Source organism: Myxocyprinus asiaticus, chromosome 3 (assembly GCF_019703515.2).
Source record: "Myxocyprinus asiaticus isolate MX2 ecotype Aquarium Trade chromosome 3, UBuf_Myxa_2, whole genome shotgun sequence".
NCBI lineage: Eukaryota > Metazoa > Chordata > Actinopteri > Cypriniformes > Catostomidae > Myxocyprinus > Myxocyprinus asiaticus.
Window position 1 is genome coordinate 60,827,313 of NC_059346.1, and position 26,731 is coordinate 60,854,043.

The window sequence follows — 26,731 nt, forward strand, 5'->3', positions numbered from 1 at the left end:
AGTATGCGTTATAATATGAGTACATTAATAAATTATTTTAGAAAAAAATTAATAAAAATGCAAATGTTATTTTCACATTTCAAAGATTGTAATAAGCTGCTTTTGGACAGACTGACTTACTACAGATGAAATTATTACAGCATACCTTATGATAGGAGTACAGTAATCAATTATTTTAGAAATAAAATCATAAAAATTCAACAATGTTATTTTCACATTTAGAAGGTTGTAGTAAGCTGCTATTGGACAGAATGACTTACTACAGATTAAATTATTACAGAATGGGTTATAATATGAGTACAGTAATAAATTATTTTAGAAAAAAAATCATACAAATGCAAATGTTATTTTCACATTTCAAAGGTTGAAATAAGCTGCTTTTTGACAGACTGACTTACTACAGGTGAAGTTATTACAGTATGCCTTATGAGTACAGTAATCAATTATTTTAGAAACAAAATAATTAAAATAAGAAAATGTTATTTTGACATTCCAAAGGTTGTAGTAAGCTGCTATTGGACAGACTGACATATGACAGATGAAATGATTACACAGTATAAAATAAATGATTACTGTACTCATATCATAAGGCATACTATATTAATTTGATCTGTAGTAAGTCAGTCCGTCCCAAAGCAGCTTACTACAACCTTTGGAATGTCAAAATAACATTTTGCTGAATTTTATGATTTTCTTTTTTCTAAAACAATTGATTACTGTACTCATATCATATGGCATACTGTAATAATTTAATCTGTAGTAAATTTGTCCAATAGCAGTTTACTACAACCTTTGGAATGTGACATTTTTTTTATTGCATTTTTTTAAATAATTGGTTCCTGTACTCATATCATAAGGCATACTGTAATAATTTCACCTGTAGTAAGTCAGTCTGTCCAAAAGCAGTCTACGCCCAATTGCAGTGTTTTTCACGATTGAACATTCAAGTCATGCGCAGACGCCGTGACGTTTTAGTGCAGTGTGTTTTCAGATGGTCCCTTCTCTTCTTTCAGCAATAGTGATGGGCATTCCGGCTCTTTACAGTGAGCCGGCTCGTTCGGCTCAGCTCACCAAAAAGAGCCGACTCTTTTGGCTCCCAAACGGCTCTTTAAAAAAAAATGTTTTGTATTTTTTCAAGTCAAACAGTTTGCGATAGTTTGACTATGATTGGTGTTAAAACAATTCTAATTAAATTATTAAATGAAATCATACGCTACCTGAACCACAATGTATTTAAAAATGCATTGGTTTGCATTTGCATTTAAAGTATAACTTTTCAATGTATATAAACAAAGTGCATATAAATCTAACCATTCAAAACGAATACAATCTGAACAGCATAAAAGAATATTGCACTATATCAAAGAAAAAATTGCAAATCTGCAGCATCCAACAAATTGAAATAAATGTAAAAAAGAAGGATGCTATTACACATATGCATTTAAAGTATAACTTTTTTAATGTATATAAACAAAGTGCATATAAATGTAACAATTCAAAACGAATACAATCTGAACAACATAAGTTGGCTCCGCCCTCCCTCACGCATCGTTGGTTCATTAGTTGACAATTTTTTTTTTAATTCGTTAATTCTATTCATTTAATTCTTTTGATTATTCATATCTTAATTATATATATATATATATATATATATAGATTCGGCTCTTCTGATATGCGAGCTGGCTCTAGGAGCCGACTCGTTCGCAAACGACCCATCACTATTCAGCAACTTTAAATGAGTTATTGTTCGCAAGATAAAGGAATCGTATCCTCCTTTTACCACACTCCCAATATGACATATTAATGAGAGAAACTCCACTAGATTACATGATGTCACTGTACCAAAGGGTTACAAAATACTGAAACTTTTATACGCAGATCGTTTGCTTAGAGCAAAAACACGTTGACATTTAAGGAATGAAATGCTACTTTATTTTGTGCATCCAAATCAACAATTCTATCCATCAAAAATCATCAACGTTTGCTATCTTGAGCTTCAAATGCGTTGTGTTCGTATGTTTCTCATACGGTCTTTCTTGTTTAATTGCCATTCACGAAACCTTTTTTTTACTTCCTGTGTGTTGTCTTGTAGCCAATCAGCGCTCGGACGTAAGAGCGTTTTAGCAATCCGCCCTTCGAACCGTGAGCGCGTTGTGGTCATCAAACATGGCTGCGGTAGATTTCGGAGACACTGAACTGTTCGAGCAGTTTGAAGAGAAAGTGCCAGTCGCCAAACACATTCGTATGACACAAGATGATGATGAAGAGGGTTCAGATCAACTTCGGGAGGTCCGACAGTCATTAGAAGAGTGCGAAGAAAGAATACAACGTCTGAACGCAGAAAATATCCTTGAGTGCATCACTCATTGGGAGTGTTGGTGGTTTCTCTTTGAATGTTTAAATACATTTGACTGTTATAGCTAATGGGAAATTTTGATTTCTTTGCACCACTTTGCTTGGTTGTTGTTGTTGAATATAGCTGCACTTCGTAGTGTTGATTGCATTGCACTCCACATTTTGCTCAGCTACGTAGAGCTACAACAATTTTAATACTACTCCGATGTTTGTGTTTATCTGTTACGATCACAATATGACTAGATAATTTCAGTTTTAATCGCTAAAATATATTACGCATACCCTCTACGTATCTTTAAGGGAGGTACCGATCATTATTTTTTGTAATGGCATATAATAACTGATATTATAAAACTACACCGTTTTGCCTTGTTTGTTTTAAGAAAATTATATATCTGGATAGAACTTTACAGTCTGCATTGACATAAAAGCTAAATGAAAAGTAATAAAGAAGGATAAGTGTATTGTGTTGAATGTTAGGGAAATGTGAGACTGGAGCACCTAAGCTAATATGTGGTAGTTTCTTGCTCGATTACAACCAAGTCATGTTTGTGATGTTAGCTATACACTTGGTTGTCATGTTGATAATTTCCTGGTCTGAATTTTGGGGTTGAACTCCCGTTAATTGCAGTGGTCGAATGCCAGATTACCTTAATTCACTGCAGAAAAAGAGTAAACAATTTACTGAATTAAGACCAAGTAAGCGCTGACACAGCCTGACTATTACTGGCCAAACAAGATCAATGCTGATAAAAGTATATACACCGATGAGCCAAAACATTATGACCATTCACAGGTGAAGCGAATAACGTTGATCATATATCAAGGCCACATGTCAAGGTCTGAGTAGATTAGATGGTAAGCGAACAATCAGTTCTTGTAGTCAATGTGTTGAATGCAGAAGAAATGGGCAGGAATAAAGACCTGAGTGTCTTTGACAAGTGCCAAATTGTTATGGCCAGACGAGTGGGTCAGAGGATCTCTGAAACGACAAGGCTTGCAGGGTGCTTCCGGTTAGTAGTGGTGAGTACCTACTGACAGTGGTCCGAGGAGGGACAAACCACAAACCGGCAACGGGGTGTTTGGTGCCCAAGGCTCATTGATGCGTGAGGGCAACGAAGGCTATCCTATCTGGTACAAAACGACAAAAGGTCTACTGTGGCACAAGTCACAGAAAATTTTAATGATGGTTACGGGAGGAATGTGTCACAACACACAATGTATCGTACCCTGTTGCATATGGGGCTGCGTAACCGCAGACCAGTCAAAGTGCCCATGAAAGTGCCTACAATGGGTGCGCCGTCGTCGGAACTGGACCTTGGAGCAGTGGAAGGAGGTCACCTGGTCCTATGTGTCCCATTCTTTTACATCACGTGGAAGGCTGCGTACGTGTACGCCGTTTACCTGGGGAAGTGATGGCACCGGGATGCACTGTGGGAAGACGAACAAGCTGGTGGAGGGAGTGTGATGCTCTGGGCAATGTACTGCTGGGAAACCCTGGGTCAGGCCATTCATGTGGATGTCAATTTGGCACGTGCCACCTACCTAAACATCGCTGCAGACCAGGTACACCCCTTCATGGCAGTGGTATTCCCTGATGGCAGTGGCCTCTTTCAGCAGGATAATGTGCCCTACCACACTGCACACATTGTTTGGGAATGGTTTGAGGAACATGATGAAGAGTTCAAGGTGTTGCCCTGGCCTCCAAATTCCCCAGATCTCAATCCGACTGAGCATCTGTGTGATATGCTGGACCAACAAGTCCGATCCACAGTGGCTCCACCTCACAACTTACAGGACTTGAAGGATCTGCTGCTAATGTCTTGGTGCCAGATACCACAGGACACCTTCAGGGGTCTTGCAAAGTCCATGCCTCGGTGGGTTGGCGTTGCGGTGAACCAACAGCATATTAGGCAGGTAGTCCTAATGTTTTGGCTCATCAGTGTATTTAAAAAAAAAATCTAATATTGGCCCCTGGGCTAGACTCTATACAAAAGTAATAGTAAAGGCTAATAAAATGTCATTATTTCAACTCGGATACACCTATATGCTGAAATGTAACTTTGTACTTTTTTCCTTTTTTTTTTTTTTTTTTTTTTAAAACAATATTTACTCAAAATACACTACAAATATTAAAAAACAAATTGTGAAAAATCCATCATCTGGGCTCAAGGGAGAGCTCATGCTTCTGTTAATTGGCCAAGAAAGTACATTTATCAGACAATGCAGATAATCTCAAAATGACCAAATATCTGACTATCACAAGTAGTCACTGTTATTTTGTGCATCCCTAGTATGTACCTGTTTGACTTTACATTTGTTTTGCTTTAATCCTATGTCATTGCGTGTTAACTTTAACTGTCTGTCTGTTGAGTAGTCGACCCACATGTTTGTGCATTCAGTCATGTTTTATGCACCTTGACGATGGTCCACATGAGGAACTGAAGAGAAAGTTAAATATATTAAGTCATCCTTCGTGAGTGAATATTTACACAATATTTCAATATACAGTTAAACTGAGCATTCATATTTTGTTTCACTGTGATTGATTGTTTGCTTATTTTTATGCCAGGAGTATAAAAATCGAAAATTCCAAAACCGATGGGCCACTGTGCCACGTTCTTTTTGGAAACAATAGCATTTCTAAGTAGGTATTTGTTCCATAACCCTTTGATTTTGATGGGTCACAATGTCAGTTTTGTTAAGTCAGGCACATAACACTCTTGTGTTATGTTTTCAGCCAATATCGACAAGAGATTGAAGACTTCATCTTCCATCTTGTCCAGAAACACCTACATGAGCGCAACAATGATCCAGACGGCTCTGCTCTTCATGTCAACCCACATGTGCGTATTTAATGTCACTGGACAAGTCACTTGTCAAATGTCTTAGTCAGCAAGCAAAAATGTTGTTGTTGGGTTTTTTTTCTTGTTTTTTTTTTTTTTTTTCAGTATTCAAGTTTTGTCATAGAGGAGAGCTACAAAATCAAGACTTCCTCTACCTCCAAACATATCAAAGATGCTTTCAGTGTGAGTTTTACAGACCTGGGACTAAGCATTCATTATTCTTATACAACTATTAGACAAATTTAAACAAATGAAACCAGAGCTTGTACATGCTTCTTGCTTTATAGATGATAGGGAGTGTTTTGTACTTCACCAACTTCTGTGTTGACAAACTTGGCCAACCGCTGTTGAATGAAAACCCCCAACTGACTGAGGGATGGGAAGTTCCCAAGTATCCTACAAGTTAATAGCTAGTATTGCACCTTAAACGACTGTGCTGTATGATTCAGAGAATGCTTTAGTGTATTCTTACACATGTCTATGTACATCACTGCTCCTGAATCACTTTTGCAAAGATACCAGCAGGTCTTCGGCCAGGTCATTGCCTTTGAAGACCAAGAGATGCAGATAAAGGAGAAAAGGTATGTAACTCTGTTAGTGGGGACAGTAATAGAGCACAAGGGTCAGGTTCCGTAAGTAAAAATCCCATTAATTTTCTACATTGGGAAATGGATTTTTAACAATGACATACAAACCTTCTAAGACATATCAAGGATGAGCTCCGAGATTAAGCAATGATAAAATGTTGATTTAGAAGCCGCAAGTCAGAGTGGTTTCAATTTAATTAGTAAAAACCATGTTTAATTCCTGAATTCTTGTTGAAGATCTACACTACGAATAAACCTGAAGAGAAATCCACCAATCAGAGAAGTCACTAGGCTCGTTTGAGATGCCAAACCCTCGCCTTGAAAGTAGACGAGAGTAGGTGGCTGCAGTCAGGTGAGGAGTGAAATGAGAGCTGTCAGGTCGGACAGTTCTCACTTCCGTAGTGGATCAGACATCTTCGAGATCAAAGGCAGATATCGCCTGATTCACGTTCATGTGCTTTGTTGTTAATAAAGTGGATGCAATTTAAATTCTGTTGCATTTAAATGACAATAAATTGGATGAACAAGACACCCAGTTTATCTGTTATTTAATTCCGCCCATAAGACGTGTCTTTCCATCCATTTCTATTCCATACAGACTTGTTGGGAATATTCACATATAATTAGAGTTAAAATATCAAGTATTTTAGAAGAGAACGAAAGATCATGGTTTTTTAAGCCAGTGAGCATCAGGCTTTGTCGTCAGCAAGTCATTTCCCATCGTGCTTGCAGTTTACGCAGCTTGGAAAAAGCAACTGCGCTGCCTGCTTGCTACAGCTGTGGCCGCCTCGCTCTTACGGGACATTTCTTTACATACATCATCATGACATCACAGCAAGTCGGACAGATTTCTAACCGGCATGCACCAGCCTCTGATCATCGGTGATCGGTTCTGCGCAGAACTTGCTCATCTCAAACGAGCCTAATGTTACTAGAAGCAAAAATCAGTTCAGCAGCAACCGACCACTCCCATTAAGCATTCTTGATGTAATGGCATTATCCTAATCTTCAAATACTTTTTTGCTTCAAATAACATTTTGTAATGTGATTCATCTCATAGCTGGTTTGTTTGGTTCATGGCTTAACTTTTTTGTGGATAAACTTTTTGAATTCTCTTTGGAGAAAACAAATGGGAACAAAAGTAGCCCAGGAACCAAGGCTGCTGAAATTGTGAACAGCTGTTTTTGACTTATGCTGTTTTCACATGTTATCGGAATTGTCGTGAAAATGAGTGGCAGGCTTGAAAGTTGCACATGAACATAAATCATAGTTACCATAATAAAATCATAAAAACCAGAGTTAACATTGTGATGACAGTTAACCTTTCAACATGGCCGAGGAGAGGACAGTTTCATTAGTGAATGGTAGGTCATTATTTTAAAAACAGGTCCCTTGTTAACTTGCAGTTTCTGTTGTATACATTTATGAAAAATTTCATTTTTGTCCTCAATGTTTCCTATTCTCTCTTCCCACAAAGCCCTGGAATGTGAGGTACTCATAATTACGACTTCAGACATGGGAAGTAGGTTTTTTGCGACGAGCATGTGAAAGCAGCATTAACAATAAGAAGTATTCTGATATTTATGGTACTGCAATTTTCTTTGCAAGTCAGTTTTTGTTTTTTTTTATTTTTTAAATACGGATTTCATTAAATATATAAAGATTGATGTGAAGCCAGATATGGAGCACATATCTGATTAGCTTCTTAGCTTTCTGGTTTAAGATAAAAACTGTTGTTTTTACAGACCGAGACCATGCTGTTTTAACTGTGGTTCTGTGGACCATCAGCTGCGAGACTGTCCAGAGGTATTTCTCCTTACTTATAGACAGTATTTCTGTTAATGCTTGTTGAATACTCAATATGTTAATACCAGAATGTTTTTAAATCACTTTCACACATACAGCCTTTTCCATATATTAAGTGGTATTTTTCCATTTAGAAAACAGACAAATCAGCTCTAACAATTTATGTCATAAGAAGTTGAACTCTTGCTAAAAAAGTTTTGCGTTGATGCTAAGTGTGAACAAATTCCTAAGATTAATAGTTTGAGCATGTACAAGGTGAGACAATGTCAAATTGTATAGACGCTGAAAGGAAAAGTGTCTCTCCGAGCAGATAAAGAAATTGGTATGCATAAAAACCTATAAGCAAGTAAACTTTTGGTTTTAAAGATTCCCTTACTTATGACAAAATAACTGACATCACAGAGTTTGCAGATCACAATGCAAATAAAAGACAAATCTTTTGCATGTGTGAATAGCAGATGTAGTACATTTACCAGTAAAGTTTCATGTGGGAATGTGGCTAATGTAAGAATTTATAACCGTTATATCAAACTCAAATCAGACTTGTTTTTGAAACTTTTATTTTATTGTTTAAGCCTAAAGATATGGCTCGCATCAATGAGAAGAGGAGGGAGTTTTCACAGAACAACAATCAGAGCAACCAGCGCTACCATGCAGAAGAGGTCGAGGTGCGATTTGCAAAGTACAAGCCAGGAAAAGTGAGGTCAGCTGATTTATGAATTTAATACCCCGAAAACAATAAGGCCCAGGCATAGATGATGATTCAGTGTTTATTTAAAAACATAAATCTAAAATTGTACTAGTCAGCAGGGTTGGGAGGGTTACTTTTGAAATGTATTCCACTACAGATTACAGAATACATGTGTAAAATTTAATTTGTACCGTATTCCGTTAGATTACTCAAGGTCAGTAACGTATTTTAAATACTTTGGATTACTTCAGAACTGAGATTTTTTTTCATTTGTTTTGACTATAAAACTCTGCCAGTACAGTAAGACAAAATACACGTTAAAAATGCGTTCTCTGAAAAACCTAAATATCTTATGCAGTGTTGTTTCTAAGGATTTGTAGATATTTTGACAGGAAAACAATACAAAAATTATCAAGAATAGGCTTTTTGCCCTGATATCAAAGGTCTTACTAGAAAAAAATAAATTGATCCAACGTGAATTTTCTTGATAAAATATGATCATGCCTGATAACTTGTGCATGTGAAATAGCATTTTGGCTTCACGTAAAGCTGACAATTTACACAAGGTTTATTTCTATTTCTTCTGCTCCAAACTTACTTGAAACTTCTCTGTCTGCTCGTATGAATGTAACGCATCATAAGAAAGCATTTCACCGGAGGTCACGTGACGCCATGCAAGGGGCAGACATGTGAGTAACGAGCTCTGCGCACTTTGCTAAATTTTTTTATTTTCATGTTATAATCTGGTGAATTTTGATACACCCAGTTACACATTTGCTCTTTGATGCAAAACATGGCAAAGAAGTCAAAATCCTTGGGCTCTGGAGACATTAAAAGACACTTATGTGTTCAGGATGAAAGCCCTGACAGGCTTACAGACCGGGGACTCGATTTGGATGGCGCAGCGGTAGAAGGAATCCAGCGTCAGTTGTCCAACATGTCGGTGATGTTGACGAAGATTCTTGCTGACTTGGAGGATCTCGCTGTAATGCGTCGATCGATTACGGCGATGGAAATAAAATTCTCTGATTTAGTTACAAGAGTGACTGATGTTGAGAAACGAATCGATTTTCTGGAATCTTCGTAGAGGGAATTAACTGCTAATCCGCCCGTGACCAAACTTGATTTGGAACATCTCCTTGAAAAGCTTGAAGATCTTGAGAATAGAAGCCGCAGGAATAACGTTCGAGTTGTTGGAATTCCTGAGCATGAGGAGGGCAGAGATATGGTGAAATTCCTAGAAGAGCTTTTCCTGAGTCTGCTCGACATAACAGGCCATAAACTGGAAATTGAGCGAGCTCACAGAGTCCCAGCTCACAGATCTGCTGAGGGAGACAGGCCCCGACCGATTCTGGCCAGATTTCTGAGATCATCCAATGAAGATCTTGTGTTGTGCCAGGCGAGGAGCAAAGGGAAGCTTTCTTGGAAGAACCATAATATTTTCTTTTTCCTGGACTTTGCGAACTCGACGAGAGAAACGCGATCGGTTCAAGGAATGTAAGAAACTCTTACATCGGCGAAAGATCTCGTTTGCTCTGATGTTTCCGGCCAAACTGAGAATAGAAACGAAGGTCGGTTGCAAAGTATTTACATGTCCCAATCAGGCAATGTCTTTTTATTGAATCAATGTCTGAATAAACCATTGGATGTTTCTCATGTGAGTGGGTCGACTCGCTGTACTTACTCTTGAGGAAGCTGGGCGTCATTTTTTTCTTTTTGCGTTGGCTCCACCTAGTGGCCGGAACTTGTTTTGTGAATAACACTTTTCCTTAAACTTTTGCATTGAAGTTCCCGGCCAGTTTGAGAGTGGACACTACGGATGACCGAAAAATATCTACATGCTAACACAAAGGATGTCTTTTAAAGTTGACAGATTATGTCAGTCATGGTATATACTTTTATGCGGCCTCCGAGTGAATTGACTCGACCACCCGGGGAACCGGGATGCCGGTTTTGTTTCTTTTTGTATTGGTTCCGTCTAGCGGCTAGAGCTTATTCTATTGAATAACACTCCTTTGGAACAGCTGTGGATTAATCTGTTCGTTCTTCGTGCTTATTCCTCCTGCTGGCTGTAGTTTGTTTTGAGTATTTTTACGGGACATTGGAATGATTACGTCATCCGCTGAACTCATAACAGCCGGCTCACTGAACATTCGTTTGTCTGTCTGAGGAATCTGAATGGTTTTATATCAGCTGGAATTTGTTTTGTGGAAGATCACACCTTTGAGACAGTTCTGTGAAAGAATCTACACGTTCTTTGTGTTCATTCTTCCTACTGGCTGGGTTTATTTCACAAAGTATTTTCTGTTATGTAATTTTGCCTCACAAATTTGTGAGGCAAAATTGAGCAATCCGATGGCAAATTTGTCGTGGGGGCTCGTGGGTGTTCATGGACCTTTTGAGTTTAGAGTGGTTGGTGCCGGTTGGCGCTTTCGTGTGCGGGGTTAATGCACACGTTATTCTTTTTTTTCTGTTTTTGTTTTGTTTGGGTGGAAGTTTGGGGTTTGATTGTTTCACTAATGGGGAATGTGGTCTGTATAATTTTGTTTGACACAATTTATTTTTTCTACTGTATCAAAATGTCAAATGTTAATGTAAGTGTACTATCTCCACATGGAATGTGAATGGGTTGGGGCACCCCATAAAAAGGAAGGTTATTACTTTTCTTAAACGTAAGAAATATGATCTTGTGTTTCTTCAAGAAACACATCTCTCCCTGCAGGAGGAGAAAAGCATTAAAGCACTTTTCTTTAGTGCTGGCTCAAGTAAGTGCAAGGGAGTCATTATATTGGTAAATAAACATCTACAATTCAAATGTCTCAAACAGATTAAAGATAAATTAGGAAGAGTAATTATTGTTTTAACTGAAATTCAAGGGCAAAGGTTGATTTTGGCTAATATTTACGCACCTAACGCTGATGATCAGGGCTTTTTTTATAGATCTTGAAGGGATGTTGCAAACCGCTGGCACCCCTCATGATCTAATATTGGGAGGAGACTTTAATCTTTTGATGGACTCGGTCCTTGATCATAGTGAAGCAAAAGTGTGCAAGCCCCCTAGAGCAACATTGACGCTTCACAGGATGTGTAAAAATCTTGGTCTTACAGATATTTGGAGACTTTTGAACCCATCTGGTAGGGACTATAAATGTTTTTCATCAGTCCATAAGATTTATTCTAGAATAGATTTATTTATTTATTTTTTTTAATATCCAAATCCCTCATTTCATCTGTTGTTGATTGCTCAGTTGGAAACATTTTAGTCTCAGATCACGCCCTGGTGAGTTTAGAGGTGATGCCACATATAGTGAAAAAGAAATCATATAGTTGGCGCCTTAATGTATCCCTTTTGCAAAATCCTGATTTCCAACAAATGTTAAAGACTGAAATCAATGTTTATATGGAGACCAACTGGTCCTCAGTATCCTCTGTGGGTGTGGCTTGGGAGGCACTTAAGGCGGTTCTTAGGGGTCGGATCATACAGTATGCCTCATTCATCAAAAAATCCAAAGCACAAGAACTTGTGGAGTTGGAAGGAAATATTAAAAGTGCAGAGGCAGAGCTGAAGCGCTGTATGTCAGCTGATGGCCTCAGAGAATTGACCTGATTGAAATATAGATATAATACTATTTTGTCGCAGAAAGTGAAGTTTTAGTTATTCAGGGCAAGACAGTCATACTTTGAGTCGGGTGACAAAGCAGGGAAGCTTTTGGCTAGATATATAAAGCAGAGAGAGTATTTTTCTACCATTCCCTCAGTGAAATCTGCTGGTGGTGAAATTTTTACTTCAGCCATTGATATTAATAATGCGTTTAAAGAATTCTATCTTGATCTTTATAGTTCCATGTCTTCGTCTACTGATGAAGATATTAGAAACTTTGTGGAACCATTAGATCTTCCTAAACTGACAACTGAGCAACTTGATTCTGAGATAACCTTGGAGGAGCTTGACGAGGTAATTAAGTCCATACCTACTGGCAAAGCTCTGGGGCCAGATGGTTTTGCCGCAGAATTTTTTAGATCCTATGCTACAGAACTGGCTCCACTTTTGTTAGAAGTTTATACTGAATCATTAAAGAAAGAAAAGCTTCCTCCAACCATGACACAAGCCCGGATCAGTCTGATTCTTAAAAAGGATAAAGATCCAAGCGAGTGTAAAAGTTACCATCCAATCTCCCTGATCCAACTAGATGTAAAAATATTGTCCAAAATTTTGGCTAATCGATTAAGTAAAGTTATGACATCACTTATACATATAGATCAGGTGGGATTTATTCGGGGCCGTAGCTCTTCTGATAACATCAGGCGTCTCATCAATATCATGTGGTCAGTAGCGAATGATCAATCTCCGATTGCTGCCATCTCTCTTGACGCTGAAAAGGCGTTTGATATGGTAGAATGGGATTATCTTTTTAAGATTTTGGAAATGTATGGGTTTGGGAGTACATTTATTGGTTGGATTAAGTTACTTTATAAACACCCTGTAGCAGCGGTACAAACAAATGGATTAATTTCAGATTATTTTACTCTGAATAGGGGCACTCGGCAGGGCTGCCCTCTTTCCCCATTATTGTTCTGTCTTGCCCTGGAACCATTAGCAGCTGCGATAAGAAAGGAGGATGATTTTCCAGGGGAGGTGGCGGGAGGTGTGACGCATAAGCTTCTGCTTTTCGCAGATGATATTTTATTATTTGTCACTGAACCTACTAGATCTATGCCTTGCCTCCACAGAATTATTAATTCCTTTTCCAAGTTCTCAGGATACAAAGTCAATTGGGCTAAATCCGAAGCTTTGGCTCTGACAGTGTACTGCCCAGTAACGGCTTTTCAGCCGGGCGCCTTCCAGTGGCCCAAACAGGGCATTAAGTATTTGGGGATTTTATTCCCAGAAAATTTGTCTGATTTAGTTAGTGTTAATTTTGACCCTTTAATAAAAAGGTTTTTGAGTGATGTGAGCGGGTGGGCTTCATTACATTTATCGATGATTGGGAAGGTTAATGTTATTAAAATGAATTGTATTCCAAAATTTAACTACCTGCTACAATCTCTCCCTGTAGATGTCCCCCTCTCTTATTTCAAGGAATTTGATAGCATAGCGAAGTCCTTCATTTGGAATGGTAAACATCCCAGATTGCATTTTAATAAGTTACATAGGCCGATAGACAAAGGAGGGCTAGGCCTACCCAAGATTTTGTTTTATTACTATGCGTTCAGTCTCAGACATTTGGCTCATTGGTCACTTCCACCTGAGAGAGCCCCTCCCTGGTTTGTTATTGAACAGGCAGTTCTTGCCCCTATTTCGCCATTACAAAGCATCTCTATCAAACTAATCGGAAAAGTTAAGTTACACCCCGTTATTTCGTATTTACCCTCGGTATGGACTAAAGTGTCCAGATTGTTTAAATTGGACACTTATTTAAATGTTGCCTCGAGCATATGGCAGAACCCAAGACTGTGTATTGGCAAGTCTCCTTTATGCTGGCCAGAGCGGATTGTGAGGGGGGGTTGCTACACTCGGTGACCTATATGAAAGTGGTGTGTTGAGATCGTTTGAAAACTTGGTCCAACATTTTGGGATCCCCAGACCTCAGTTTTAAGGTATTTACAACTGTGCCACCTGCTTTGTACTATTTTTGGGAGTAGCGCACATCCCCCTAAGGAGGCAGATGCTTTGGGAGAGGTGATTGCGGCTTTTGGAAAAGGTCATGAGGCATCAGTGTACTACTCCGTTAATTCAGAGTATGGGGGACGGAGCCTTAACTTCTCTCGAGAGTATGGGAGAAAGATTTCAACTTGGCATTGGTGTGGGCTAAGATTCTTAAAAATGTTAAGTGTGCATCTAGTGATGCAAGGGTGCGTCTTATACAATTCAAAATTTTGCATAGATTTTATTGGAGCCCCTCTAGACTGTATAGGCTTGGTCTTAAAGACACACCCACCTGCTGGAGATGCCAATCGGAGGATGGAGACATGGCCTATGTTTTTTGGTGGTGTGTCGAGATCCAGAAATTCTGGTCGAAGGTTCAGAATTTTGTGTGCGACGTGGTGGGCACTCAGATTTTATTTTGCCCCAGATTTGTGTTCTGGGCGATGGGGCAGTCATCGATGTGGGGGATGGCCATATAGAGAACTGGGTTCTGACATGTGTGATGATTGCCAGGCAGGTTATTTTGAGGGGTTGAAGGTCAGCTGGTGCGCCCCCATATCTGGAGTGGTGCACGGAGGTGGGGAGGGTGGCAGCTTATGAGGAGGTGTCATTGGGAAGATGGGGTGGCTTGGATAAGTTTATTCGGAAATTTAGGTATTTGGAGTTTTTGGAGGGCTCTCGGGTGGGGTGTGGAAAGAGTAGTGTTTTATAGTTAGTATGATTATTATGTGTGTGTGTGTGTGTGTATGTGTGTATATGTATTTGTTTGTGTATGTATATATATATATATATATATATATATATATATATATATATATATTTTATTGCTAGTTGTATGATTTAATAAAAACAAATTTAATTACAAAAAGAAAGCGTTTCACCGCTGTTCAAATGCACTTTGGATCGCATCATTTAAATGTATAAATGTTTTCCATCCAAAAGGACTAAATATTAAATAAAACAAATGACAATAAAATGTAAAGTAATCTCTTCAGTAATCAAAATACTTTTTGAATAACTATTCTAATTACCAGTGATTTAAATTGTAACTGTAGTGGAATACAGTAACTTGTATTTTGTATTTAAAATACGTAATCCTGTTACATGTTTTACGTTACTCCCCAATCCTGCTAGTCAGTGACCTTTTTTTTTTGTTTTTTTTTGTCGCCTAGTGCTAAATTTGGTCGCATATGCAAGGTATTTACTCACATTGTAGAGGGTTGTTTTTCCAAATCTTCCACATCAAGAAATGGGAATAGTTCACCCCAAAATTTTAACTGTCATTATTTGCTTTATTTTTTTCCATAGAACACAAAAGAGTCCAAAATGAATCAAATCCCAGATGAAGTTTATTTTTCAACCAAATTCCCAATAATAATCCTGAGTTCCAGCGGATCCTTAAAGTCTTAATGTCTTAAATTCAGTTTTCCAAAATTTAAGGTCATAAAAAGTCTTAAATATCTTAAATGATACAACAAAATCTTAATTTTATTTAAAGTGGTCTTGAATTTGGGGGTAGAAAGGAATCGTGATATGACCTAATGTGATCAAACTTCAAAAGATTATGATCTGATTAAATAAATGCATGCGCTGTGTCCTTCAAAGTGAAAATGCGGCACTGTTTATTTTCTCCAAGCACACGGAGGCTTTTGAGTGATTTCATCTGTTGTAGAGCAGTTCACAATCGTTGAGCCATATCGGAAATTTATGACAAACTATCACTAAAAATCAGCTGTTGATGATGATGTAGTGTTGATGAAATATGACAATGTTTACTTTTAATTGTTTATATTGTAATAAGTTGTAGATTATTGTAGGAGTGCACATTTTATATCCCTTATTTGTTTGAATGAGCAGGGTTAGCAATGAAGCGCAAGCATTTCAAAATAAAGGTCCCCGGTGTATTTTGAAGTCAAAGTGCCTTTGAAGTTAAAGTTCCACACCATTAATCAAATCTGCTTGATTTTTAAAAACTCTGCAGCAATCCTGTAATCAGGAAAAAAGATTTGGTGCATAACATGGGACTTTTAAACAAGCCGGAAACACAGTGGAGACTCTTATTTTGAAATGGAGACTTGGCTCCATCATAATGCTCTGTGAAGTTGGAGACCCAATGTATTTTTCTTTGCATGCCCTGGCTTTTATTTAAAAAACATAATTATCGAGAAATAAAAGAAACTATTGGCAATTATCGGCATTGATTTTTGCTGATAACCGATAGTTCCAAAAATCACTTATCGGCACCAGTTTATTGGTAAAACCGATATATCAGTCTACCTTTACATTCGACGTGTGCATCATATTACTTGTCTTATGAAGATATATGATAGATTTTGGTCAGAAACAACCCAAAGTTATTTCACAATGAAAATCTTGACTTCCGGCATGCCTCTTCTTTGCACATTTATAAGTGCATGAGAGAAGCTCATTCATGTGTTCATGCTAGAACTTGCATTGTTTTGATTTCACGAGGTTTAAGTGCAAACAATTGTCAATTAACTTCTCATGTGTTCATGAATATCCAAAGAAGAGAAATGGCGGAAGTCAACATTTTCACTGTGGTTGGGTTGTTTCTCACCAAAACCTATTGTATGCCTTCAAAGAGTCTACTGCCATTGCATTGAAATCAGCAAAAGGGACATCCTTTTAAAATTCCTGCGGTAACATTTTACAATAAGGCTCCATTTAGTTAACATTAACTAACAAACTACAATACTTTTACAGCATCTATTAATCTTGGTTAATGGTCATTTCAACATTTTAAAATCAAAGGTTGTATATGTTAACAGTAGTTAATTCACTATGAACTACCAATGAACAATTGTATTTTTATTAACTAGCATTCACAAAGATTATTAAATGCTGTTAAAAAAAATAATAATAATATATATATATAATATTATTATTATTATTATTATTTTTTTTACTTTGTTAGTTCTAGATACCTTATGCATTAACTAATGTTAAGGAATGGAACCTTATTGTAAAGTGTTACCATTCCTCTTATGTTCCACAGTAGAAAAAGTCAGGTTTGGAACGACGTGAGGGCAAGTAAATGATTACAGAAGGTTCGTTTTTGGGTGAACCGTTACTTAAAAATGATATGCGATTGATATTGTCTTTCTAGTCAAGAGCTCCTTGATGCCCTTGGGGTCACAGCAAACACCCTTCCACTGTTCATCTATCGCATGAGAGAGCTGGGTTACCCACCTGGCTGGTTAAAAGAAGCAGAGATGGAAAACTCTGGTTTAATGCTCTATGATGGAAAGAGTGAGTTTTCTACTGTAGTATGAATAGGACTGAAAGATTTTGATCTTGAAAAAGCAAAAGTAAATTATAGTTCTTTTTAAATTAAACTATTTTGACTGCCATTTTCTTTTTAAGGAACAAATGATGGTGAGCCTTCTGAAGATGAAGAAAACCTCAGCCAAAAGATATCTTATGATGTCTCCCAGCTGGTGGATTTTCCTGGATTCAATGTCAATGCACCACCCAATATAAGGGATGTAAGTGTACATACTTACTGGTCACAAAGTAATAAAAAGAAACACATGTGGAACCTCCAAGTAAACATTACTTGTATTTAAGCACACAGAATTTATATATTTAAAGGGACAGTTCACCCAAAAAGGAAAATGTTGTCATTTATTTTTTTTAATTCAGGACTTCAGGTCTTTTCAATCCATTCCCATGCAGCCCCAGCACTGGAAACAAAATTTTGCTGCTTTTTTGAGCAATACTTTTCCAGAGGTAAAAACATCTATTGCAGTGTATTTAAGATGTCTATTTTGTTGCCTAATTTTATATTTCCCCATGAATCCATGACCTTATGAATTAATTTCTCCACCCACAGCCTGGCTCTAACTGCAATAAGAGACATCATGAGTCTGAATCGACACCCGTGCAGACAAAGAAACCGAGATCCAATTCAGACCCACACCACTGTTCTAATATGGAGAGAGAGTCGGGTACGTGGCTTGGACTCTGTGTTAGACCTCTATGTTTAGGGGTGTAGCACAGTTTCTGTAAGCACAAAAAACAATTTTACAATAGGCATGAATATCCTTTATGATTTTTTTTTTTTTACATACATACACACATACACATAGTAGTGCAAATCTAATACAATCTGTTATGTACAGTGCAAATGTTCTGAAGCGTCGGCCAGAAGGCAACAGTTCAAAAAGATAGTGGGCAGGGTGAGTGGGGTCCAGAGTGATTTTTCCAGCCTTTTTCCTCACTCTGGAAGTGTATAGTTCTTGAAGGGGGGGCAGGGGGCAACCAATGATCCTCTCAGCAGTCCGAACTGTCCTTTGTAGTCTTCTGATGTCTGATTTTGTAGCTGAACCAAACCAGACAGTTATTGAAGTGCAGAGGACAGACTCAATGACTGCTGAGTAGAACTGGATCAGCAGCACCTGTGGCAGGTTGAATTTCCTCAGCTGGCGAAGGAAGTACAACCTCTGCTGGGCCTTTTTCACAATAGAGTCAATGTGGGTTTCCCACTTCAGGTCCTGTGAGATGGTAGTGCCCAGGAACCTGAATGACTCCACTGCTGCCACAGTGCTGTTTAGAATGGTGAGGGGGGTCAGTGTTGGGGTGTTCCTCCTAAAGTCCACAATCATCTCCACCGTTTTGAGCGTGTTCAGCTCAAGGTTGTTTTGACTGCACCAGACAGCCAGCTGATTAACCTCCCTTCTGTATGCAGACTCATCGTCATCTCGAATGAGGCCGATGACAGTGGTGTCATCTGCAAACTTCAGGAGCTTGACAGAGGGGTCCTTGGTGATGCAGTCATTGGTGTAGAGGGAGAAGAGTAGTGGGGAGAGCACACATCCCTGGGGGGCACCAGTGCTGATTGTACAGGTGCTGGAAGTGAGTTTCCCCTGTATCACAAGCTGCTGCCTGTCCTTCAGAAAGCTGGTAATCCACTGACAGATAGACAAGGGAACAGAGAGTTGGTGTAATTTATTCTGGAGTATAGCTTGGATGATGGTGTTGAAAGCCGAACTGAAGTCCACAAAAAGGATCCTTGCATGGTCTGTCCAGATGTTGCAGGATATGATGCAATCCCATGTTGACTGCATCATCCACAGACCTGTTTGCTTGATAAGCAAATTGAAGGGGATCTAGAAAGGGTCCAGTGATGTTCTTCAGGTGGGCCAACACCAGTCTCTCAAATGATTTCATGACCACAGACGTCAGGGCGACAGGTCTGTAGTCATTAAGTCCTGTGATTTTTGGTTTCTTTGGGATGGGGATGATGGTGGAACTTTTGAAGCAGCATGGGACTTCACACTGCTCCAGTATTATATATCTATTGAAGATCTGTGTGAAGATGGGGGCCATAGGGTTAGCACAGGATCTAAGACATGCAGGTGAAACGCCATCTGGGCCCTGTGCTTTCCTCATCCTTTGCTGTCGAAAGACGCGGCTCACATCATCTTCACAGATCTTAAGTGCAGATTGAGTAGGGGGAGCGGGGTTGCAGGAGGTGTTGGTGTTTGTGTGAAGTGAAGGTCAGAGTGGGTGTGGGGTGTGAGATTGGGCCTTTCAAATCTACAGTAGAACACAGTCAGGTCGTCAGCCCATTGTTGGTCCACCACAGGGTTGGGGGCAGGAGTCCTGTAATTCGTAAGTTGTTTCATGCCACTCCAAACTGATGCAGGGTCGTTAGCTGAAAACTTGTTTTTCAGTTTCTCAGAGTATCTTCTTTTAGCCACTCTGATTCCCTTATTCAGTGTGTTCCTGGCTTGATTGTACAGGACTTTATCCCCAACTCTATAAGCATCCTCTTTGGCCTGACGAAGCTGCCTGTGCTCTGCTGTAAACCATGGTCATTGTTAAATGTTAAATAAGTCCTAGTAGGAATGCACATATCCTTACAAAAACTGATATATGATGTAACAGTATCTGTGAGCTCATCCAGATTGTGTCTGCAGCCTCAAAAACACTCCAATCAGTGCAAAGCAGGCTTGTAGTTCCAGCTCTGCTTCATTGGTCCATCTCTTTACAGTCCTTAATACAGGCTTAGCAGATTTTAATTTCTGTCTGTAGGTTGGAAGAAGATGAACCAGACAGTGATCAGATAGTCCCAAAGCTGCTCTAGGGACAGAGCGATATGCATCATTTATTGTTTTGTAGCAGTGATCTAGTATATTTCTGTCTCTGGTTGGGCATGTAATGTGCTGTTTGTATTTGGGCAGTTCACGTGTGAGGTTTTGCTTTGTTAAAATCCCCAAGAATAATAATAATTATTGTTGTATTGTTCTGTGTCTGTTGTATTGTTGTTCTGCATCTGTGATTTGATCAGCCAGCTATTGCAGCGCTGTGCTCAAACACGCGTTTGGCGCGATATACACACTCGCCAGAATAAACGAGGAAAACTCCCGCGGCGAGTAGAAAGGCTTACAGTTAATAAAGAGCGCTTCCAAATTAGGACAGCACATCCTCTTTAACGTTGTTACATCTGTACACCAACGTTCATTGATGTAAAAGCATGTTCCACCGTCTCTCATTTTCCATGTTAACTCCGTGATGTGATCCGCTTGAACAGCTGAAAGCCCGGTAGATGTAATGCGCTGTCTGGAATGGCTTCACTCAGCCAGGTTTCTGTGAAGCACAAGGCAGCAGAGTTTGAAAAGTCCTTGTTTGTGCGGGTGAGGAGATGTAGTTCGTCCGTTTTGTTAGGGAGATAGCGGAGATTTGCTAGATGAATACTCGGCAGCGTTGTTCGAAAGCCCTGCTGACGGAGCCTGACCAGCGCGCCTGCTCGTCTCCCTCGCCTGCGTCTTCTAGCACGTTTAAACAACACAGCCGCACCTCCGACTAGAATGTCAATCAAAACGTCTGAATATTCAAAATCCGGGAAAGTATTGACTGGTGTATGCTGTCGAATGTTCAGCAGTTCGTCTCTGGTAAAACTGACTGAAAAAAGATTACTAAACACAGGACAAAAATAACAAAACCATAGAAGCGCTCCACACCGAGGCGGCCATCCGCGGCGACATCATGATGTATTAATGTATCATGTACAGTATTAATGTTAATGGCCATGAGTTATGTTACAGCCTTATTCCAAAATGGATTCAATTCATTATTTTCCTCAAAATTCTACAAACAATACCCCATAATGACAATGTGAAAGAAGTTTGTTTGAAATCTTTGCAAATTTGTTAAAAATTAAAAATTTGCCATGACACTCAAAATTGAGCTCAGGTGCATCCTGTTTCCACTGATCATCCTTGAGATGTTTCTACAACTTGATTGCAGTCCACCTGTGGTAAATTCAGTTGATTGGACATGATTTGGAAAGGCACACACCTGTCTATATAAGGTCCCGCAGTTAACAGTGCATGTCAGAGCACAAACCAAGCCATGAAGTCCAAGGAATTGTCTGTAGACCTCCAAGACAGGATTGTATTGAGGCACAGATCTGGGGAAGGGTACAGAAAAATTTCTGCAGCATTGAAGGTCCCAATGAGCACAGTGGCCTCCATCATCCGTAAATGGAAGAAGTTTGGAACCACCAGGACTCTTCCTAGAGCTGGCCGCCTGGCCAAACTGAGCGATCGGGGGAGAAGGGCCATAGTCAGGGAGGTGACCAAGAACCCGATGGTCACTCTGACAGAGCTCCAGCATTTCTCTGTGGAGAGAGGAGAACCTTCCAGAAGAACAACCATCTCTGCAGCACTCCACCAATCAGGCCTGTATGGTAGAGTGGCCAGACAGAAGCCACTCCTCAGTAAAAGACACATGACAGCCCGCCTGGAGTTTGCCAAAAGGCACCTGAAGGACTCTCAGACCATGAGAAACAAAGAATGAACTCTTTGGCCTGAATGGCAAGCATCATGTCTGGAGGAAACCAGGCACCACTCATCACCTGGCCAATACCATCCCTACAGTGAAGCATGGTGGTGGCAGCATCATGCTGTGGGGATGTTTTTCAGCGGCAGGAACTGGGAGACTAGTCAGGATCGAGGGAAAGATGAATGCAGCAATGTACAAAGACATCCTTGATGAAAACCTGCTCCAGAGCGCTCTGGACCTCAGACTGGGGCGAAGGTTCATCTTCGAACAGGACAACGACCCTAAGCACACAGCCAAGATAACAAAGGAGTGGCTCCGGGACAACTCTGTGAATGTCCTTCAGTGGCCCAGCCAGAGCCCAGACTTGAACCCGATTGAACATCTCTGGAGAGATCTGAAAATGGCTGTGCACCGACGCTCCCCATCCAACCTGATGGAGCTTGAGTGGTCCTGCAAAGAAGAATGGGAGAAACTGCACAAAAATATGTGTGCCATGCTTGTAGCATCATACTCAAAAAGACTTGATTTGGTGCCAAAGGTGCTTCAACAAAGTATTGAGCAAAGGCTGTGAATACTGTGAATTTGTGAATTTTTATTTATTTATAAATTTGCAAAGATTTCAAACAAACTTCTTTCACATTGTCATTATGGGGTATTGTTTGTAGAATTTTGAGGAAAATAATTTAATCCATTTTGGAATAAGGCTGTAACATAACAAAATGTGGAAAAAGTGAAGCGCTGTGAATACTTTCCGGATGCACTGTATATCATCTCAAATTCATATGACTTCCGTGGAACGCAAACTAAGATATATTAATAGAGAGATGATGTCTGTTTGTCTGTACAATATTCAATGGTGACCAAATTTTCAAGATCCAAAAAGGACATAAAGGCAGCATAAAATAATCCACAAGACTCCAGTTGTTTAATCCATGTCTTCTGAAGCGATTCAATCGGTTTTGAGTTTGAACAGACCAAAATATAACTCCTTTTTCACTATAAATCTTGACATTAGCAGTCTCCTTGGCGATAATGATTTTAAGCTCAGTTACACTTCCTAGTGTCATCTAGCGCTGTGTGCATGCGTCAAGTACTAGGAACTGTAATCAAGCTAAAAATCATGATCATGCCTAGAGACTAAATGGCAAAATGTACAGTGCAAATAGTGTTACATTTCGATCTGTTCTCACCCAAAACTGATTGGGTCGCTTCAGAAGACATACTTAAACCACTGGAGTCTTCAGTCATGCTGCCTTTGTCCTTTTTGGTGCTTGAAAATTTGGTCACCATTCACTTGCATGGTATGGACAAACAGACGTCTTATCTTCATTAAAATATCTTCGTTTGTGTTCCGTGGAAGAAAGTCATACCTAACAAAGTAATTAAATGCTTCATTAGTGTTGTTTGTTAAGGCAAGCATCACTAGTATATTATTGCTTGAACTGAGTATCGGGGTTTGTTCTAAACCCCTTACCCCAAGTAATATTTTCTCTGCTTAAATTCTGGTGCAATTTTTCACACTCAAATTTAAAAGCTCACCATTCACACATACTGTGGACTAATTGCAAAAAATTGGTCTAATTATTTAGAGAACCGCCCAAATAACAGTCTCAAATTATTCATAAATAATATTTTATTTGTTTTATAATCTTATGATGAACAGATTTGTTAAAAAAAAAAAAAAAACTTGTTAACTTTGTAAACATGTAATTCTGGTTCTGTTCACTCAACCTCACTTTGAAAAGTCTTAATTTTATTCCACTATGTGGCAGAAAGCACTAGAAAAAATATTTTTTTTCTCTATCACATTCCATCACAATATACAGATCTGAAATGTAGGTGGCGGTCTAACACATTTTAGTATTTGGGGCTTACAGAAGAAGTTATCGGAGCATAAACGAAACGTTTATATTTGATGACTTACAGAAATAAAATTTCACTTTGTGATTCTTTTGAAAATCTTTTGAACCGTGGTAGTAGGGCAACAAAATTAACTGTACAGTCACATTCCTGAGAGTTAGAGCTTTCATTTGATATGTGACTTGTCCATTTATGTGCTATTTAAAGGACTTTATTATTATTATATAAATATTTCTACTCTACCTCTGGGGGGGTGCTAATTTTCGACGCGAATGTTTTGAAGCCTTATTTTGTTATTTTAAGTAACATATATGCAGAAGTGATTGTTCAGATTCGAAGCTTTCAAATGATACCTCGTATGCCTGACTTTCTGTATGTATACAGAGACTTCTATTTTAAGTGCCTCGCTGAAATCCAGACTTTTTATTTTTTTAAAGAAAAGGAGTGACAAGTGGTAATCAACATAATGCCACAAATGCTGTCGATTGAGCTTAACTTGTATTGGACCTGGAATATTCCTTTAATGATATCTTGTTTTGAGGGTGTTTAGATAATCTTATTGAAAAACAAGACAAATATACTGTTTAAGGAAGTGATTTTTTTCCACTGTGACATTTCTTGAGTTTTTGCCTATCCACAGATCATGACACGCCTCAAATTAGACCTGTTGGATTCCAGTTCCAACCACCACTCCCTCCTGGTTCTTCACCCGTACACATACCTCCACCCCTACCACTGGGAATGCCTCCAACCACACCTACCCCACCTTCACTCCCTAAAGGCACTCCACCTGTAACTCTGCCCACAAATTATTCTCCATCCAGTCGAGTGAGAGGTATGGCAGGGGGGAAGGAATCAGAAGATGGGCTATCCTTGGAAGAACTTGAGGAGCAGCAAAGGCTTCTTTGGTTAGCCCTCGAGAAGGCAGATACTTCAACCAACAGTGATTCTGAGGCTGGAGCTTCCGGGACCCCTGTCCCAAGTTCCCCCAGTATTTGCACTCCTGTCAGGCCTGATGCAGAAGAGGAAGAACAACAGGTTAAGTTGGAGAACCTGAGTCATACATTTGAAATCATGAGCACACCTGCTTCACCCATTGAAGAGGCAGTCGCCAATGTTTGTGAGGATGAGACGAAGAGAATTGATAAAACAACTACTGTTGGAGAGGTCAAATCGATCGATATGCAAACAGAGATGAGTGACATTATTGTCCTGGATGAAATTTATGATGAAAACGACGATCAAGATGGATCGAATGGCACTGAAGTCACTCCCCAAATAAGCACGCAAGAGTCAAACGCAGTGGTTGAGGACACAGAGGAACTTGAGATAAATAAAGTAACTTTCGTCCCGCACCGTAGCAAATTTGCTGCAGGAATAATTCCTTTTGAGGACACACCTGAGTTTACAGATGTCGCTGAAGCAACAGGGGTTTACCTCAGAATTCGAGATCTGCTCAAATGCTCCCCAAGAAATCAGGCCAAAAACAAAAAATAATTGAAGACATCTGTTTTACTGCCATCTTGTGGGCCACAAATGCTTTTTTTCTTTCCGTTACCCAGTCAATTTATATGTTGTATAACTTTGGTGATCTGTATCTATCTTTTTATTTTTTTTATTTTTTTACATGTTATCAGTGGTGTAATTTGCATCATTTTTAAAATGACAGAAAGGTCTAAAACAAAGATTGGCACATTCAGTCTATATGTAGACATTAATTGGCTTTTTTACTTCAGATTTACTATGCTGTAGATTATTTTTTTATTCTTCCTGAGTTATTAGTGTCCTTTTTGCAACATCTCATAGCATGCTCTGTTTTATGCCTACCACAATTCATTTGTGTAATTTATTCTGAATATTTTGATCTTAAATAATTTCTTAAATATTCTGATAGTTTATATTGGTGCCCACTTCCCTGAATTAAACTTTTTAACTAGAACATGGTAGTAGAAGCAAATCATTTCACATTTAATATTTCAGTATAATGTAGTTGTTTGTTTTCTACACATTTTATTCAATTCTTTGCTCCCTATTACCACACAACCATGGCCAGATGAATTTTATTCCTACAACTTTCACAATCATTCACCATAGAACGCTGCCAGGAATAGTTCACGCAAAAATGAAAATTCTCTGATCATTTTCTCACCCTCATACCTTCCCAGATGTGTATGACTTTCTTATGCTGAACATAAAGATTTTTAGAAGAATATCTCAGCTCTGTAGGTCCATACAATGCACATCAAAATCACAAAGGCAGCATAAAAGTAATCCATATGACTCTTTGTTAAATCTATATTTTCTGAAGCGATATAATAGATTTGGGTGAGAAACAGATTGATATTTCTGTCCTTTTTTACTATAAATCTCCACTTTCACTTTCTGAAATCTCACCCAAAGAGACTGCATCGCTTCCAAAGACATACTGTATGCTAAACCACTCTATGGATTACTTTTATGCTGCCTTTGTGATTTTTGAAGCTTTCATTCACTTGCATTGAAAGGACCTACAGAGCTGAGACATTCTTCTAAAAATCTTCATTTGTGTTCAGTAGAAGAAAGAAAATCATACAAATCTGAGATGCCATGAAAGTGAGTAAATGAGGAAATTTTCATTTTTGGGCGAACTATCTTTTATTACAGGCACCGTTAGCAGGGATCAAACCAGCAACGTTCTGACCACCAGCCCTGGGCCTCAACCATTACACCACACTGATGAGGGAAACAGCTGGAAATTAGTTGCTGTTTACATTATTTTATTTTTTGCCAGAACTTGGAGACTTGATGTCTGGTCAAAATTATAGTTTCTTCTTCTGAAGAACCACCCACTTAGACCGTCTTATTGACGTAAAGTGACCAACACCTATTTATTTTTTTTTTTTCATGTGACATACAGGGGTTGATAAATATAGATTGATCAAAACTGTGCTTCCTGACTCCTGGAAATTGTGTAAAGCCAGCCAGGTCAGATTGAGGCATGCAATTTAAACCCCCCCCCCCCAGTACTGACAGTGCTGCTAACTGTCAAGCTTTCCTACTAGCTTTTTCTGTTGCCATGCAGAGAAAAGCGGTCAGGTTTGGTCAGTTACCTCAGGAATTGCCTATAGTGGTAGCAAAAGCTATATATTAT

General features: G+C 39.0%; 1 protein-coding gene across 1 annotated transcript; it reads left to right on the top strand.

Moving 5' to 3' along the window:
- The first annotated feature begins 2,146 nt into the window (after positions 1–2,146).
- LOC127426094 (zinc finger CCHC domain-containing protein 8-like) lies at positions 2,147–25,540 on the top strand. Its single transcript, XM_051672614.1, has 14 exons — positions 2,147–2,344; positions 4,789–4,831; positions 4,928–5,002; positions 5,096–5,201; positions 5,307–5,384; positions 5,489–5,592; positions 5,717–5,782; positions 7,534–7,594; positions 8,170–8,297; positions 17,060–17,202; positions 17,317–17,438; positions 17,596–17,682; positions 17,786–17,900; positions 24,242–25,540. The coding sequence occupies exons 1-14, from the start codon at positions 2,167–2,169 to the stop codon at positions 25,096–25,098; spliced, it is 2,163 nt and encodes a 720-aa protein (XP_051528574.1). The 5' UTR covers positions 2,147–2,166; the 3' UTR covers positions 25,099–25,540.
- Positions 25,541–26,731: the final 1,191 nt, after the last annotated feature.